The sequence below is a fragment of the Vulpes lagopus genome, chromosome 2 (assembly GCF_018345385.1).
Source record: "Vulpes lagopus strain Blue_001 chromosome 2, ASM1834538v1, whole genome shotgun sequence".
Taxonomy (NCBI): domain Eukaryota; kingdom Metazoa; phylum Chordata; class Mammalia; order Carnivora; family Canidae; genus Vulpes; species Vulpes lagopus.
Window position 1 is genome coordinate 49,932,696 of NC_054825.1, and position 20,103 is coordinate 49,952,798.

The 20,103-nt window shown below is 36.5% G+C and overlaps 1 protein-coding gene across 7 annotated transcripts in view; it reads right to left on the reverse strand.

Annotated features, from left to right (window-relative positions):
* Positions 1–20,103, reverse strand: part of MAP2K5 (mitogen-activated protein kinase kinase 5) — a 259,087-nt gene that overhangs the window by 131,967 nt on the left and 107,017 nt on the right. For all 7 annotated transcript variants that reach the window (XM_041745524.1, XM_041745523.1, XM_041745522.1 and 4 more), the window contains 2 exons: positions 15,988–16,049; positions 10,156–10,204 (listed from right to left, as the gene is read on the reverse strand). In XM_041745524.1, the coding sequence (XP_041601458.1) occupies positions 10,156–10,204; positions 15,988–16,049 (111 nt within the window). The remainder of the gene's footprint in view (positions 1–10,155; positions 10,205–15,987; positions 16,050–20,103) is intronic.

Here is a 20,103-nt window from a genome sequence, read left to right on the forward strand (position 1 = left end):
AGTTTACATATTTTTTTAATTAAGCTTTTTATTTTGAGATCATTGGAGATTCACATGGAATTTAAAACATAATACAGAGACATCCTGTATACCCTCTATCCATAGAAAATCTTGTAAAACTATGGTACAATATCACAAACAAGGTACTGACAGTGATACCGTCAAGACAGAGAACATGTCCATCATCATATTCTTTTCTAGCCACACCCACTTCCCTCTGGGCCCCAAAGACTCTCCTTAGCTTCTGGAAACCACTAATCTATTCTCCATTTCTGTAATTTTGTCATTTAAAAAATATTATAAAGATGGAATCACACTGTATGTAACTTTTTGTGCCTGGCTTTTATTTCACTCAGCATAATTCTCTGGAAGATTCCTTTTTACTGCTGAGTAGTATTATACAGTAGAAATGTAAAATGTTTAATTCTTGATTCACTGATGGACATCTGGGTTGTTTCCATTTTTGGGCTATTATGAATGAAGCTGGTATGAACATTTGGGTACAGGTTTTCGTGTGAACCTGTCTTCACTTCTTTGGGATAAATGCTCAGGAGTGCATCTGCTGAGTTGTATGGTGGTTGCATGTTTAAGTTTTTAAGAAATGCCAGGCAGCCCGGGTGGCTCAGCGGTTTAAGCGCCTGCCTTCCACCCAGGGTATGATCCTGGAGTCCCAGGATCGAGTCCCACGTCAGACTCCCTGCATGGAGCCTGCGCCTCCCTCTGCCTGTGTCTCTGCCTCTCTGTGTGTGTGTCTATCATGAATAAATAAATAAAATCTTTAAAAAAAATTGTTTTTTAAAATGCCAAAATATTTTCCATTGGGGCTATATCATTTTATATTCCTATCAACAATGTATCAGTGATCTAATTTCTCTGCATCCTTGTCAACATTTGGTGTTACCACTATTTTTAAATGTTAGCCATTCCGGTGGGTGTGTAGTAATATTTCATTGTGGTTTTAATTTGGCTAATGATGCTGAACATCCTTTCATGTGCTTATTTGCCATTTGTATATTCTTTTCAAGAGTGGGATGTCTCTTCATGTCTTTTTACTGTTGAGTTTTCAGAGTTCTTTATACATTCTAGACACGTATTCTTTTAAAATACTTTTAAGTAATGTCATATGAGGCTTCTTGTCTTTTGAAGATCATTACTGCAAATACAGAAATCCCCATTGATTACCCGAGGCAAAGAGAATGAATGACCAACGTAGGGGAGGAGACTTAATTTGTAGATACGTTCATTTGTGTGGATTGTCAGAGCTAGAGAAAAACCAACAACCCACAGTCATTAAACTAGTTTGTTTACCTCAGTTAATGGGCTAAGTCTATTTTTCTTCAAAAACACAAATGTTCATGAGTTATGATCTACTACCGCACTGCCATGTGATTAATATTTACATTTAAAGGGCAATATTTGAAGGATTTAAAAAGAAGAGCCAAGGTAACTGTGCTCCTATCAGTAGCACTTGCTTAACATAAATGCCCCTTCCCGACACACTTGACCAAGACAGTCACAGAGCTCAGGGAAGGAGCTTGGCTCTCTCATCCTCTCATGTCCAACATAAAACCAACTGGGGATGACTCTTTCCTAAATGACTTGGGTTCTTCAAACACTAACCAGTTCTTTTAAAAAAGCTGTGACTGCTCCTCCAGATAGCAAAAATATGGCTTAGATCAAAAACTCACTCTAACCTAAGAGTAAGCACACATAGAGTAAATCTCTACAAAAGCGACGGTTATGAAAGTTTTGTGTACATTTCTCATAAGTTAAATTAACCAGGTTAGTCTTCTACTGATAGTAATGCTTTCCAACAATCCTTTACCTAAAGAATCACTTTATCCAGCAAATGATCATTCCCTAATTCGTTTTTGCCAAAAATCCCAAGTTCACTATACACTAAGGTATAGTTTTAACATTGCCACCTTGACATGAAAATTTCTTTCCTTAGGAATTCAAAGGTTTTACTTCTACCATCCTATTCTCTTCTCTCACTTAATAAATATAATAAAATACTTTTGGGATGTAATACAAATATTCTTCTAACATTTTTTGAACCTTAAAGTTTATACTGATCTTAACATAAAGGCATTTGCAAACATATATATTTAACATTTACATGCCTACTCTTTTGGATTATCAGCCTCCAATTCTCTTCCAAATTCCTTCCTTGAAAAGAATGCATGGGAATTTCTTGTACCTTTTGGGGCAACTTCCTGTGAATCTACAATTGCTTCAAAATAAAAAGAGTTTTTAAAAATGTCCTTGCTTTCCATCCACATTGTGTCTCAACATGTTTTTTTCAATAATTTCTTTGTTAATGAAAATATTTTATGTCAGTATACTTTGTAGTTGAAAAACTCTTTCTCTTAAAGATGTCTTTTGATTTTACTACACCAGTTTGGTTTAGAAAGCATCAATTTTCTTTTCTTTTTTCTTTTTTCTTTTTTTTTTTTTAAGATTTTATTTGAGAGAGATTGAGTATGAGCAGGGGGAGGGGCAGAGGGAGAGGGGGGAGGGGCAGAGGGAGAGAGAGACACAGACTCCCCACTGAGTAGGGAGCCTGATGCAGGGCTTGATCTCAGGACCCCTGGATCATGACCTGAGCCAAAGGCAGACACTTAACCAACTGAGCCACCCAGGCACCCAAAAGCACTTATTTTCTGAGATAAGTCACATTGTTTTAATTCTCAATTATATGTTTGCATTTCACAGTGTCTCTTCTTCAGCTTTGAACGATTTCACACTTCCAGGAATTCTCTACTTTGAAGGGACACAAAATAGTTTAGACATATCAAGCACTTAGGGCAGTATCTGGTACAGAGTGATGCTTAATAGATATTCATTATTATCACTATTACTACTACTATTACTATTACTATTACTATCACTATCACTATTACTACTACTATTTTCAGAGCATAATCTATTTTCAGGGATTCCCCATCTTTTTCTTCTCCCATCTACCTCTCTGATTTGCCTTGTTCCCTACCCCACCAGCCTGTCACACTTCATCTGTCTTGGATCACTGACTATGGAATCGTGGTGCTTGAAGGAACTTGAGTGATCACCTAGCCATCCCTTCAATGTACATAAGAGGAAATTGAGACCCAGGGAGGAGGAAAGACCTGTCTTTCCAGGGTCACACAATGAGGCAGTTCAATCAGTGTGACTGAACTGGGAATTCAAATAAAGCTTTATTTCTTCTTAGAAATTTAGCTTTTTAAGTTGTCCAAGTTGGACCAAGTCAGTGCTGCACACCTGCAGTTCTTTACTAATATCTAAGGGAAAAAAATGGCTTAACTAATGAAAGAAAATTCTGTCCAATTTCCAGATGCTCCCAATTGCTGGCCAATAACACCAACTACTTTTAAGTTTCTCTCTCGCTCTCTCTTTCTCTTTCTGACATTGCAAATGTCCTTTAAATCATGAAGGATTTTTTTTTTCCCAACCTACTGATTTGCTAGACCAAACATATGTAGGATTTTTCGGAAACCATGAGGTATAGTGATAATGACAATCACCAAGACCCTCTGAACCAATGGTTTGCCTTTTTGGCAGGGGAAACTACTTTCTACAGTACAGCTTCCGCCACACTGCTAAGAAAAGAATTCCTTCTTTCTCTTCCTTTTTTAAGTCTGATCTGATTTACTGTAGTAAAATTCACAATTTACAGGTGTATAGAACTCTGTGTTCTAACAAATATGTACAGTCACATAACCACCATCAAAATCAAGATATAGAACATTACTAACACTCCTCAAACTTCCCTCATGGCTTTATAGTCAACTTGTCCTCTACCATTTGGCAACACTACCCATGCATTTTCTATCCATATAGTTTTGCCTTTTCCAGAATGTCCTATAAGTGGATTGCACAAGGGTTGCCCATTGAGACGGACTTCTTTCACCTAGCATAAAGTATTTGATATTCATCTATGTTGTCACATGTTATCAGTAGTTTGTTCTTTATTTCTGAGTAGTACCCCATTGTACGGATTAACTACAGTTTGTTTATTCATTTGTTATCTAAAAGACATCTGGGTTTTTTCCATTTGGGGGGGACTGTGAGTAAAGCCACTAGGAGTGAGACTACTGGCTCATGTTGCAGGAAAGTGTCAAACTGTTTCCCAAAGCAGCTGTACCATATTCATATTCCTGCCAGCAACGTGTGAGAGTTCCCGCTGCTCTGTATTCTTGCCAGTACTTACATTATCTGTTTTCTCTTTAATTTTAGTGAAGGGCTGCCTTTTAACAGAAAAAAGTAGCAGGAGACATTTTTTAGCATACTGAACTACCGCTGAAACTTGAAGCAACCTTGACTCCTTTCTTTCTCTTAATACCCACAAGCAATTAATTGGAAATTCTACTGGTTCCACACTTAAAATATATCCAGAATCTGACTACCTCTCCCCATCTTCACAACTGTCTCCCTGATCTAAGCCTCTGTAACTTATCTGGATTACTGTAATAGTTGCTAACTCAACACACCAGCCTCCTTGCTGTTCTGTGAATACTCCAGACACATCCCACCTGGTGTCTTCTGCTCTATTCCTCCTCCAAGCACCTGTTCCAACCTCAACTTCTGTACATGGCCTACCTGGTGAACACTGTACTACCCTTTGGCTGCCCCACACCTGATCTACTTTTTTTCCCTCTCCATATTACTAACCATCTTCTAACACACTGTATTTACTTTTTTATTGTTTATTATTTATGGATTGGTTCCCAACCCTGCTCCACCCCTGTTAGAATGTGTTCCATGAGTGTAGGGATTTTTTTTTAATACTAATATATTCCAAGTACTTAGAGCAGTGCCTAGAACATAGTAGGTAATAAAGAGATGCTAAATGAATGAACTAATGACACAACTTTGGCATCTAAGGTAGCACCAATTAGAAGATCTGTGTGAGGCCAGATTTATAAAAAGTAAAGCTAGGGGTAAAAGATAACATTTCTAACATGCATATTGAAACCACAAGACTTAGTCTGTCTAAACATATATCTATTTGCATAGCATGTGCCTTCAGAATAACATAAAAAATTAAATATATAGGGGTGCCTACGTGGCTCAGTTGGTTAATCATCTGACTCTTGATTTTGGCTCAGGTCATGATCTCAGGATTGTGAGATCAAGCGCAGCATCAGACTCCATGCTCAGTGCAGAGTCTGCTTAAGATTCTCTCCTTCTCACTCTGCCCTTCCTCTCCTTCTTGCTCATGCCCTTCCACATGTGTGTGGGGGCTCTCTCTCTCTCTCTAATAAATAAACAATAAAATCTTTTTTAAAATAAAAAAAATATTTTTATAAAATACAAAAACATTAAAAAAACTCTCCTAGTAGGAAAAGCAGATGAAATTAACCAGGTTCATATATACCAAAAATGTCTTGGGACACCAACTATCTAGGTTTTTTCTTTCTATAAACTTCTCCATCTGTGTAAGATTGCCCTGCTCTGATTGCCAATTTTATTTTCTTAATCTAAGCTCTATTCTCATTACCCTTCCATTTCTATTTTTTATCCTCAGGGAAAGAGAGAGCAGTTACTGCCAGGGCATTCTCACATCTTCCAAAGAAATGGCACAGGTGTTAATCTTGTATTTATGTTTGATGTGGGTAATGATGGCTATGGCTGGAGCTGCAGGTTTATTAATATGCAGGGCTCTCACCTCATTAGTGGCGATGTATGTTTTGAAGTTAAGCTGCAATGTTTGCTGTAATGTCAAATCTGGTCTACTAGACTTTCTCACTGTTCATTTTCTTTGTTTTTACTCAGTATATGCTATACTTACAGGGCTCACACATGTGCTGTTTAATAAAAACAATTTTCCACAGTAGTTAATCTAGGTGGAACTTTCAAACATTTTTAATAATTATGTTCCTCATGTGATACCACATCTCAGAGAAAAGGTTTTCATAAATTTTGACCCAGTAATACAAAGAAAAATAAACTCTCTCCCCAGCTTAATCTAGAAGTGGTATGTGTTTACTAACTGGATGAAGTGATTAACTTATAATTATTACATAATAAAAACCTGTGCTCATTATTAGCATTTGATAGTTTATGAAGTACTTATACATATACCTCAACCAAGTCTTTAAAAGAACAAAATAAACAATAGTAAAACCTTATTGATGGGGCATCTGGGTGGCTCAGTCAGAAGAACATCTGCCTTTGGCTCAGGTCATGACCTCAGGGTCCTGGGATTGAGTCCTGCATCGGGCTCCCTGCTCAGTGGGTATCTGCTTCTCCCTCTCCCTTTCCTTCTCCCTCTGCTACCCATCCCCCCTGCCCCACTCATGCTCTCTCTCAAATAAATAAATAAAATCTTTAAAAAATTAAAAAACTTATTGAATATAATATTTGATAATCCATTATGAACAGTAACTGTCATACTTTAATTCCTAAAAAAATGTCCAGTGGACATAATACACATCAAAGAAACAAACCTGTGCCAGACTAACAAGCCCCGCAGGGTGGGTGGGCTGTTACTGCTGCTGCTCAGAGTCCATTCCACTCTACAGTCCTCACTGAACATGCACTGCAGGAAAGATTCTTAATTTTCACCAGCTTGTCTGGAAGTCATTAACTGTGTTTTATAAATTCCAAAAGATACTATTTATGCATTTATGTTTTACAGCTAAAAATTTAGGACTGCAGTATTCCAAGGAAGCCATTTAAATGTGAGAAATGTTTTCTCTCTCTCTCTCTCTCTCTCTCTCTCTCTCTCTTTATTAGGTAGCTGAATGCATCTCTGTTACATCACCTTTTAAAATTTGTGTTCTTAAGTACAAGACCCTGGCTCTAGGAGCAGCATTTGTAGGAAAGGAAATATCATTATTGGAGGAGAACACAGGTACTTATACCCAGACAAAGCAGAAAGAAACTTAGATCATTCATGAGCATTTTTCTGCACCATCTTCTGTTCACTCTGTTCTCACAGTACCTATAGCAGTCCTCCCCCGCCTCCACCCCTGCAAAAGGACCACTGCCTTTGATTTGACAATGTGACACATATTCAGCTAGAATTCCCATCATCATTCATTTAGGGAAAGCAAAAATGAGTATATGGGCTTTTAAGAAGGTACAGCAATGAGCTTATATAGCAAAAGTGTATAAACAAGTATATTACCTATTTAATTGCCTCAGCTGAACTTAGAAGCTCTGATCTTTAATTGCCTGATTGAACTGATCTAAAAAGCCATAATTTTTTAATCAGGGAGAAAATTAAATAGCTTTTTGGTAAATAAAAAGGCATCTTTAATCTTATTTTTATGGAATCCAAGTTATTAAATATGGACAAAACCTCTAAAATATTAAGTTAACAACTACTCAGTCTGGAGTAAATTTCTCATTACAATGCTTCACAAAAGTCTACAGGGACACCTGGCTTCTTCCACTCTTCAATAAAAACACATGCTTTTAAATCCAGAAGGCAAAAGTTTCCATAAATAACTAGGAAACTCTAAAGCTAAGCAGGTAAATATATTTAATGAGGTGTATTACCACAGCATATTATTTCTTTAGTTAAGGACCCATAATTATAGGGAATAAGTGTTCACCACACTGTCATTCATTAGCCTTTCCATTTAGATAGATATAGATGCAGATGCACATTCATCCATGGGATTTGTTTAAAACTGAAATCCTGTGGGAGGGCTTGTTGGCCTATTCCCAATGTCCCCACTTAGCCCCTCACAGGTTATCTTCTTCCCTTAACTAGTGGCATGGCAGAGTAGGGGTGATGTAGGAACTGAGCCGGCCAGCAAAGGCTGAAAAGAGAAGTAAAAGTCCAGGATTCCTTTTTGAAACCTTTATGTCCTCAGTCAAGAAAGCCATTAAGGTCATCAAGGTATGTGAAGCAATCTCTTAAGGAACAGTGTATGGTGATATCTGAAATGTTAATAAGAGGAAGGGATGCAATTATAAAGAAAGGGAAGGTTTTTGGGGTGCCTGGGGGGCCTAGTTGGTTAAGTGTCTGCTTCAGTTCAGATCATGATCCCTGAGTCCTGGGACTGAGCCCCATGTGGGGCTCTGCATCAGGCTCCCTGCTCCACAAGGATTCTGCTTTTCCCTCTCCCCATGCTCCTGCCCCACTTGGGCTCTCTCTCTCTCTCTCTCTCAAATAAATAAAATATTTTTTAAAGAAAGAAAGAAAGTGAAGACTTTGCAGTAAATGACCAAAGAACCTTTTTTCTTTTTTTAAAAAATTTATTCATGAGAGACACAGAGAGAGAGAGAGAGAGGGAGAGGCAGAGACACAGGCAAAGGGAGAAGCAGGCTCCATGCAGGGAGCCCAACAAGGGACTAGATCCCAGGTCTCCAGGATCAGGCCCTGGGTTGAATGCGGCCCTAAACCGCTGAGCCACCAGGGCTGCCCAAGAACCGTTTTTTAGATCAAGTTGCATCCAGAGCGGGGAGGGACCCCTGAGAGGCTCTGGTCAACCACGCTTGCCCATGTGATTACAGATGCTTGTTCTGGGAAACTGATATACACCTTAGACTTTATTTTTAGATCCTAGGCATAAGTCCATTTGAAATATGCCTATCAAGATCCCATTTCAAAGAAAAATTCAATTATTTCTCCAAAACAAACAGTAAAACTAAAATCAGTGATTGCAAAGAAGAAAAAACAAAGATGACTGCAGAACAACTAAACAGTATTTCGCTATTACTATAATTCTTACTACCACTAAGATTGCTCACAGAAAGTTATGGCTAGGAAGACTTCACTATAAGCCAGAAGTATGCTATATGCCTAGAATATAGGATGATCCTAAGGATCACTTTAACAGTAACGTTTGCATTTCCATGGCAAGGTCCTTTTAATGAAGGCTTTGCTATTGAGAATTGATGCCTTCCTTGGGTTCCTTTGTCAAATGGATAGCAGATGTCCATAAAAGTCAATAAAATGACAAGAACTGACCAGTGTGTTAACTACTATTAAAATGGCTATTACCACTTTATGAGTGGGTGAGTGTGGGGAGGTGGGAGTACAAGGAATAGAAGCAATATAGGTCATATTATGTTAAATACCATTCTCTCTTAACCTTGGTGGTGAAAATGCTCCATTGGTTTTCTTACCCACCAGATGTGTTCACATGATGATTTCTTCCCAGGAAGAGTAACACTAAGACAACTCAGCTCACCCACCCTGCATGTCTACATTTTGCACCAACTATACTCTAGAGATAGATGGGACTAGCTTTACGAGAAATTTTCATTTATTATTCTATTTAATCTGCATAAACACCTTCAAGAGCTGCAAGTTTTACTTGTCAAAATCTACACACCCTCTTCAAAAGAGGACGAGGGATTTAAGAAGAAATCTGAAATCACTAGGACATTAAAACAACCAAAACAAAAACAACCCTTAGTGACAGATGTGATACTACAATTAAAAGCATCCATTGTTTCCTCTCGCAAAGCCTATACCTTAAAAAAAAAAAAAAAACAACTTTCCTTTAATCACATCTAATGTGTATGCTGTTGCATTCCCCAAATGTGCATAAAGCGGGACTAAACAGATGTGTAAAATTAAACAGTACTGTTAGTGATACGAGGCTCTAAAGTTGTTTTGCTCTAGTCATGTTTCTCATTTAATAACTTGCTCCAAATGAATTCAGACATTTTGGGAACACTGGAAATACAGAGGCAGATTCCTTCTACAACATTCAACAGTTATCTGATTATTTTTCTCCTGTGTTCTGTTAATAGACCAGGGAACTAATTTCTGATGCATTCACTGATTCCTTATTTAAAGTTTTACTTTCAAGGTAGGTGAAGCCATCTCTTAAGGAACAGCATCTGGTGATACCTGGAGAGTTAATAAGAGGAAGGGATGCACTTGTATAGAAAATGAAGGCTTTGCAATAACTAGAGTTAGAGATTAGAATAAGATCCCGTCACTTTCAAATACTATGAAATATCTTTTTACATGTTTGGTACCCACAAAAATACTATGCTCATAATCTAAATCAGAGCAGCTGAAAGAGAAAATAAGAAAAACCTGGATAAGGCAGCCATCTTTTTGACTACCAAATATATCAGTTGGCTTAAATATCAGATCATTTATTTTATTTAAAAATCAAAGTGTCTGGAGAGCTCCCCACCCAACCTCACAATTAAGTCAGAACTCATAAGCACAGTACGTACCTCTATGTAAAATCTTTAAACTCCACAAGTAGGTAAGGCCTTTAACAACCTAAATGTAAGAAAGAGAAACAGCACAATGATGATTTTTATCAGGAACTTTCCACATTTATACACATAATCATTATCAACCACAATTCTTCCTTTAAAACTCTGAAAACCCCAATATGCATTTATTGAATGTCTCCCATTTCTGCACCAGGCTCTTTGAGGATGTCAAGTGTATAAGCTACAGCCCCCCTTCCTTTTGTGGGCTTAGAGTGTCCTGAAGCTAAAGCATGATAAAAGAAAAAAACGAATGTCTATGCATGTAAGATGACCTAGAAGTACATCTACTACATCTTCAGTTGGTGGTGTGGGCAGGGAGGAAAGGCTTTGCTTTTCTATACTTCTGAATGTGGATTTTTTTTAAAGTCATGATATTTATGACTAAGAAAGACATTTTTTTGAAAGTTAACGAATGAAGGCAATGGGTGGAACAGAGATGGCTTTTCCTGCCCATAATCAGGAAGACTTTACCAAAATGCTGAGCTCTAAGTAACAGATTCAAATGATGTGAAGGAAAGAGACGAAAGTGTTCAGGCCAAGGTAAAAATACACAGTCCAAGTGCTGGGGCCACGTACTCTTCAAAAAGATCAAGGAAGGTCAGGAAAGACATAGAAACGCTGAGACTGCTCTGGATTAAAAGAGACCAGAGATGTGACAACTAAATACAATGTGTAATCCTAGACTGAATGCTGGACCAGAGATTTTTATTCTTTTGGTCTAGAAAGGGTATTATTACTGGACAACTGGCAAAATCTGAGTTAGGACTGCTGATTAGATAATAGTTTTGTACCAATCAATGCTAATTTCCTGATTTTGATCAGTATACAGTGATGATGTGAGAGAATGTCCTTGTTCTTAGGAAATATATACCTGAAGTATTTAGGGGTAAAGCGCCATATCTGCAACTTACCCTCAAAGGTTTCAGGAAAAGAATACATATGTGTATGTGTCGGTGTGTGTGTGTGTAATGTATATTTATGTAAAAAAAATATGTATATATATATTTTTTTAACCAAATGTAGTTAACTGTTAATAACTGGGGCATCTGGAGGAAGCATCTCACAACTTCTCTGTAAATTTAAAATAATTTTTTAAAAAGTTTCCAAAAAATGTTTTAAATGATACTCAAGTAGTATATCAAGTATATCATCAGTATATCAAGATGATTAGCCTTACAAGCCAGTCTGGCAGATGCAAGATGCTTAAAGGGCAGGTTAAGAAAATGAAGTGAGAGGGACACCTGGGTGGCTCAGCCGTTGAGCATCTGCCTTTGAAAGGCTCAGAGCAGTGATCCCAGAATCCTGATCCCAGATCGGGTCCCACACTGGGCTCCCTGCATGGAGCCTGCTTCTCCCTCTGCCAGTGTTTCTGTCTCTCTGTCTCTCATGAATAAATAAATAAAATCTTTTAAATAAAATAAAATAAAATTTCTAAAAATAAAAAAAAGAAAAGAAAGTGAGAAAATACAAACATTCGAATAAGATTGGAGTTTTGATTGAACAGCTTATGTTAAGGGTAATTAGTCAAATAAGATTCTGAAAAAAAGATGTTTCTAAGACCCTAAGTACATGGGTACAAGTGCTGCCTTTTATGTGGGAAGTTTAATCACTAAATGCTTTAGCAATCTTTTTATATAAATGGTTGTAAAAGGGGGTGCACGTGTTTTTATTCACACCTACTGACCCTGTATGTGCATGAGTATGAACATATCAATTTCAGGGCTGACTATTCATAATTTAGTATCAGATACAATGAATGAACCACTATCACTCAAGAATTTAAAAGTACCCACCATTATAGAAAATTTTAGGAGAGTCAAGACTACAGAGAGTCAAGACTATAAAAATAAGGAAACCTACCATTATACATATTTTGAAAATGATGAAAAGATGATTGGGGCTAAATATGAAAGGATTTTAGTTGATCAAGAAAGACTAAGAGCAATACTAAAAACAGAAATGCGAAGGGATAAAAAAATTTCCAAATACTAAAGATCTAGGAAAAGGTAAAATCTATATCAATTCATGTTCAGCAGAGATTAACATTTTAATTGTTTTCTTAGAGGGGGATATTCTCCTGAAATATCTGCTAGTAAGTTATGAACATTTCCACGATAAGTTTGTCTGTTTTAAGAGAACTGAATCCATTTTTATAGCAGATTATTTCTTCCAGGATTTGGAATAAGTGACATTTCAATTAAACACATTGTTCTGGACAGTAAGGCAGTAGGAAAAAAAGAGAAAATATCATAATAGTAATAATGACAACCAACAGGCAAAAGCATTTCCTTAACTGTTTACAAAAATAACAATAAAAAAATAACAACAATAATGAAAACAATGTACTCTTTGGGTAGTAGGAGGAGGCCATCTTATTTAGCATAGAAGTAACCACCGCTGAGTTCTGGAAATAGGGTTAAACTTCTCAAGTTAGGAGCTTAGTTGCTTATTATACAACCTTCCCATTAAAGATGGTTCACCACTAAAAATTGGTCCCAGAAAAAAGGAATAGCCAGAAAACACATGAAGGGAAGGCAATTGATTGATATATTCAGATAATCCGGCAGAAAAAAAGTAAAACCAAATACTGATTTCATGATACTTAACTAAAATTGTGAATCTTATTAGAGCTTCAAAAAGAATGTATTATTCTTCCAACTTTGTCAATATAGACTACATTTTCCTTTAGAAGCATATAAAAAGCAGTGTACAGGGGGCTAGAAAACTGTCCATTGAAATTCTAGAGGATATTATTGGCATTCAGTAGGCCAGGTTTCACAACAATAACTTGACAAAGCCTTGACACTAAAAGTACTTATATCTGCTGTCAATCACTCACTCCTTGACATGTCAAGTGCACATCCTTTCAGGGACAACTTCAATCAACATTAGCACTCAAAATACAGTACACAGTGTCATTGCTTCAGAAATGAGAGGAAAAATAAAATGCGCCAGGATGGCAGGGAATGGCAGAAAGGCATTCCTCCTTCTAGGAGACCATGTTCAAATGGAAGCAGGTAAAAATCACTGAGCAAGTTGGAAGGCTGAAATCAGCCAATTTATGTGAATTTTTTTTCCCTAGAAAAATATTATCTTGCCATATATCCTACAAGAGAAAATTCGAACAGCATATCATATAGGCTGACAGGGGTCCATCCTGTAACAAACCTTGGATCTTTGGGCATCTGCAGCATGCTAGATTATTGGAACCCGGAAAATAAAGCTAACTGGGGGAGGAAGAGATGCCTAGATATGATTCTAAGACATGAAAAGAATCTGAAGCAATTGTATGTGTCACTCCACTCCTTTCTCATATATTTCTCTTTCTTTTCTCTTTATTTTTTTCTCTTTAACCCTGTTCTCCTTTTCAGCCCTTCCTCTCCTTTTTTTTCATCCTCTTAGGAAAGCACAGTGAAAGAGCATGAGGCCTGGGGTGAAACAGCACTAGGTTTAAATCTTTACTGATAAGTTATAGATAACTTTAACTGTCCTACACTTCATCTTGCACATGTATAAAATATGATCAATAACCTATAATTTACAGAGTTTTCTATAAAGACTAAATGATACAATATTTACACATAAAACAATCAACAATTGGCACAAGGAGGTATTTAATAAACACCTATTTCTCTCCTTGCTCATCTGATTCTGTTACTTCTGACATGGCAAAGAGCACCCATGTGCTTTCTCAGCCTCATAGAGAGAACTCAAGGGAACAATGCTGATCTGTCTTCAGAACAGTAGAAGAGAGACAACTAAGGATACTGGAAACTCAGTCAGGCTGTGAGAATATTTATGCTGCGAATCATGACCTATAAACCATCAATTTGCCAGTCTTATTTTGATTGGGGGAATCCTTCCATTCGTGTGTGTGAGCTGCAACAAAGGACTATCCAAGTTTGTAGCCTAATCAAATTACTTTTAAAAAACATGCTTTGGAGGCATTATACAAGCTTAGACCCCAGCAGAGCTTATAAAAAGTGGCAGATGAAGAGCAAAATTATCAAAAGCATTTCTTTTACTCTGGCCACAGGCAGTTTTCATTACTATGACCTGATGAGCCATAAAAGCTAAAGAAACTGGACACATTTTAGGGGGGAAAAAAAACCCTAATTTTTAAAAATGTAAGGGCAAATGTAAACAATGCTTTGGGCTAGCACTTATTTTATAAGTGCCTTTCACTAAAATAATTTCTGTCATATTTTTGATTACCCAATAGGTAATCCCAGTATTTGAAGCCAGATTATTATTATTATTATTATTTTTGCTGACTCCATTCACTTTGCAGGCTTCTCATTCCAGTAGAATTGAAAAGACCAATGGCCTTGTGTGGATGCCCTTTACAAGAGGGAGGTAAGATTTATGAAGTCTAGGAAGAACATGCTTCTCTAACTGAAGAAGGCAGATTCCTATTTTAGCCAAGTTCAACACATAATTGAGTATATAGAACTCATATACTTTTTTCTTTTTCAATTGGTATCCTTGCCTTTTTTTGCCCTTTATTATACGTGTTATTAAACTTTAGAGCCAAGAACTGCCAAAAGCCACAAAGCATTCATTCCCCTCTGAGATTAAAAGAGGAAATGAAACATTTTTATTTTCATCTAAAATAGTGACTTAGGTACTCAAATTTCATACTAAACTCATCTACCTAAACATGTAGATTAGAAGCTACTTAGCAATAGCATCAGAAAAGAAAGTTCTCATCACCCTGGGCAGTTCACACTAGTAATTAGAAAGAAAAAAGGAAAGCTGTGAATTACAATGAACTAAGACTAAATAAGTGTCCATGTTGGATTAAAGGATTTGAGTTGTCAGTTTGATGTATAATGAATGCGAAAAGCAGCCATTTAATTAAATGGTACATGATATAATCTCTTTGTTCTGCATTAGACTGCTTAAGTTATCAGAGAGCCTTTAGTTTAGCAACTGTTTACTATTACACCACCCCATGACTTCTCTCAAATGTTGTTTAGCCTATATTATTCCAAATTTCAAATGTGGAGCTTATAGTAATGTCAGTTTAGTTATTTCATCGATTTATGTGTGAATTTAGAAAACAGAAAAACTGCTTTTAATCACAAAGGGAATAAATTCCTAGGCATAGCTGGTGAAAAAACGAAAAACCAAGAACACAAAAAGTATGCGAAAATCTTTAAAAATAAAGTAGTGTTTTTTATAAATAGTTTTATTCTAACAATTTGGACTTGAAATGTATTTTCTAATCATATGCCTATAACTACAAAATGTCCCCCAAACTGTTTCCTTGTTGAAGAACCTGGAAATTTTACTGGTTAACAAGTGTACTAAGGTCAGTATACACATGAAAATAAAATAGGTCACAGAACCCGTAAGTCTGAAGCATGTCATGTGATTATGTTATTATTGTGGGTTGGTCTATGAAAACAAGAAAAAGCAAAAATGACAAGAGAGTTAAGAAGGCCCTGTCAGCGGTGCCTGGGTGGCTCAGTTGGCTAAGCATGTACCTTTGGCTCAGGTCATGATTTTGGGATCCTGGGATTGAGACTGGTGTGGGGCTCCCCGCTGAGTGGGGAACCTGCTCTCCTTCTCTGACTGCCCCTCCCCCTTGGCTCGTGCTCTTACACTCTCATTCTCTCAAATACATAAATAAATAATCTTAAAAAAAAGAGAGAGAGAGAAGGCCCTGGAGGTCAATAAGGATTGAAGACAAAAAGAAAACATCCTGAGGATATAAGGAGAATAGACTTGACTAGAAGGATTAAATCACCCAAAATTCATAAGGTTGAAGCTATATATACTCACTGCTATTGCAATTCTTCCAAGGACATGCTCTGGAATTTTTCTATATACATCCAAGGATCCCCCTGTAGAGACAGATATGTTGGATTATTATAAATAAAACTACCAGAATACTGCATTGGGCTCCTCCTCTGTGTATTCACTGTGAGAATATTTTTTTTTCTTCTCTTCTTTTTACACTGTGCATTGGATGTCAAGGGTAGAATTGGTTTTTAGTCCAATTTTAATATGACATAATATCATACTTCTAGATGAAGCATAACTAGGTATCTCCATTTTATTTCCAGGTGTATAATCACATACATGCACAAACAGAAAGAAACTAGTCAAGGGCAGGCCATGCCTCTGCACTTTATGTAAAATTAAATATATACACAAAACTAAAGATCAAGAGGTCAACCCTATTTAAGTAGCTACCTTGTGTAACAGTTTTCTCAAATATAATCCAGGACTCTGTCTTAGAATTTTCATATTAACCAAACAAAATGTGGTTAATATAAGGTCCAAAATATACATTAAAAAGCTAAAAAAGTAAAATAGCAATATTAACAACTATCTAAATGAATGTTATCCTTCAAATTAAGTACCAAGACAAGCAATCAGTCTATTCCAAAGATACTTTAAGAGTTCAAAATGGTTTGAATTTTGTTTTAAAAATTCTTTTTGATACCACTTTGAAAACCATTTTACTAAGTAAAAAAGAAAAACCAATCTCCTTGCAGCATAAGATCTTTCACTAAAATGGTATTCACTAACATCCTTCATCTTTACCAAATCCAGTTTTTAGCAGTTCCACAAACTAAAACCATTAGACTGTAAACAGAAGGCCAGGGGCATGTTGCTTGTTGGTTTTAAATTTTCATCAATCTAGAAATAAGCATAACTAGCAGATAGTTGCTATTTGATAAATATCTGTCAAATGAATAAACAGATAAATTAAAATCCCCTTGAACTTCACCAATAGGTATGGTTGCTCTGAAAGGAGTTTCAAAAGAAGAGACCATACCAACAGTAACATCACTGAAATAATTTAACAGCTTTCCCAGCTAGCTATTTTAAAGGAACGAATATTCACTTGGAGGTGTAAATTTGGGTATGGTTGTTACATTTTCTTTTTTTTTTTATTAAAAAAAAATTTTTTTTGGTTGTTACATTTTCAATCTCACACAGGTAATATAAGAATTTCAGAAAGACGTGCAAAGTATCACTACTTCACTCATACTAATGATACAATTATATGAGAGCCATTTAACAATATGTAATAACCTTTCTTTGAGTCAAGTTGAGGTGTAGTCTTTCCATTTTTTTTTTAAGATTTTATTTATTTATTTGACAGAGAGCACATGAGAGAGAGAGAGAAAGAGAGAGCGAGCGTGAATATGAGCGAATATGCATGGGAGCATGAGAGGGAAGGGGCAAAGAGAAAGGGAGAAGCAGGCTCCCCACTGTATAGGAAGCCTAATGTGATGCAGGGCTTGATCCCAGGACCCCAGAATCATGACCTGAGCCGAAGGCAGATGCTTAAGTGACTGAGCCACCCAGGTACCCCTAGTCTTTCAGTTCTATAAAGGAATTATCCAGGATATTTGAGAAATAATTTCCATTTCAATCAGAAGCTAAAAATTCATATTTAACTACTTTACTACAGTATGATTTATAAGTATGTCTCATGTGATACTAAAATGGAGCATGTTACTTGTTTAAAATGATGCGTATTTTACAAATATAAATATTTTTATATGACAAGTTCTCCTATGAGTATCAGAAAAAATATTTTTTCCTATAGAAATGAATTATAGGGACACCTGGGTAGCTCAGCGGTTGAGCATCTGCCTTTGGCTCAGGGCACGATCCTGGGGTCCGGGATCAAGTCCCATATTGGGCTCCTTGTGGGGAGCTTGCTTCTCCCTCTGCCTGTGTCTCTGCCTCTCTCTCTCTCAGGAATGAATAAATTAAATGTTTTTTAAAAATGAATTATATATATTGCCTATCTATAAAGCTACTGACTTTGTATTTATCAGAAAAATGATCACTTCTTTAGGTAACTCGGACTTGTAGTTTCCAGATTCTAAAAAGAAGCTGGAAAAACCACAGTGTGACTTAACTTCATATGCTTTGGCTTTGGCTCTGGGTGCTACCTGAAGATAATGGAGAAAAAAAAAAAACACTTCTGCAATGAACTGAGCCATCTTTATTTACTAAAATAACATTTTTATTATAGATGCAATAAAAGTAAAAATATGACAAGAGAACCTTTCATGTTCTCATTGATCTTTCAAATGAATTAGCAAATTGCAAAGATAAACAGTCTCAAGAAGATCAAGCTTTACATGCTGGTATTTGGAAGACCGACAAATGCAGTGTATCGGACCAATCCCTTGTGAAGGGAAAGGAAGGTTGAGTGGCTCAAAAGTAGGAGGTGCAGATCCATTCACATATACTAGTAAGAAGTGCTAAGAGGAGATTTTTTTTTTTTTTACATAAGATGTAAATCAGAGTTTAATTAACCAAACAGACAATCAATAGACAACAAGCTAAATGGAAAAGCCAAAGATTACATTACTATCTCTATTGGTAGAACAAGCCAAAAAAGAATTTCATTTTGAGGCAGTTCACTGGTTTTTGCAAAAATCCATTTACTGTCAGTTATATTCCACTCTCCTTAACCATCTACATGGGTAAAGCTTTATGTACTGGCTTTGTGTCATCACATTCATCCTGTCCTTGACATAGTCATTAGAGATCACCGTCAGATCCACTCAGAATCAAGAGTTTCTATTTAGTTTAATAAGTTCTTTTTGTGTGATTAAATTATTCTTAGGCTAAAAATGAGAGTTTTCAGTTGAATTATCACTGAGTTTTACTATCATTTCTATCCTACAGGCCTAGCCCAAAAAGATAATTCTTAGACTCATCAAATCATCCAACATTAATGCTACGGGGGAAACTCAGTCCCAGAAAGATAAGTTTTCTAGTCACAGCCATGAGTCAGTTGATGGTAGAGCTCAGGAAAGGTCTCAGTCTTTGAACCCAAACATTTAAAAGGTTTCCCTGTAACATCATAGAGCTTGAGAACCACATGTGAACTTTTTTACAGTTTAATGTAATGTGATATTACCCTTACACACTCAGTTAATCTTAGCTGAGAAATGGTATTCAAGGCATTTAGAAACTAATTTCTATGTTGCACGTTGTTTTGAACCTTTAATTCATGGTTGTAAGGGGACGTCACTGATTTCCTCTCTGTGGCCTGTCACTTCTGTCTTCCCTAGCCTCAGATCACCCCTAACCAGTCATTTCATTGCATGCCACCATCCAACATTGGAACCAGGAAGAAGAGTGCTAATAGATTAGCAAAAAAAAAAAAAAAAAATCTCAACTGCCAAACTCTACACTTCTCTTGATGAATTACGGCTATCATTCTCCTGTAACTAAGCCAAAAGGATTCATGGCATAAAGTCTGTGCTTAATCTAATACAAGGCTAAAATATAAGGTAGTGTCTTGCAGGTAGGATAAACACAAATATATATAAATGAATGAGAAGCAACAATACTGTCATATTCATCTCAAAATTATCCTTAAATTAGTATTATTAATAGTATTATCAGTACCAATAAAATTAAAATCTGAACCACAAGCAAAAATTTCAGAAGAAGCTCTTTTAGCCTCTGTTAGTTGAAAGAACAAAGAGCCTTTTCTTTCAAATACTCAAGGGAATACTTGATTCTCCCTTTCTTTCTCTACAATGTGGGTTTTGGGGAAAAAAAATTATTCCCAAGATGGAAATTTCAAAACATGGGCATATATTCTGAGATGCTATATTTGAGCATTTCTGAGGAGTTTGTGTTTTATTCAACGAATTTGTGTTTTACTCAATGAGATGGCATATCACATCACTCCCTTCCTTGAATTTCCATTGACATCCCAATTCAGATGGAAACACAACTTCCTTACATAGCCTCTACAATCTCGTTTCCGCTTACTTCTCTGGCCCCCTGCTTGGCCCCAGGGCCTCTCATCACTTGCTAGTCACTCTGATAGGGCCTTGAGTATACCAAGCCTGCTCCCACCTTGATGCATTTCCCCATGACCTTTGCTGAGTGGCTCATTGACATTAA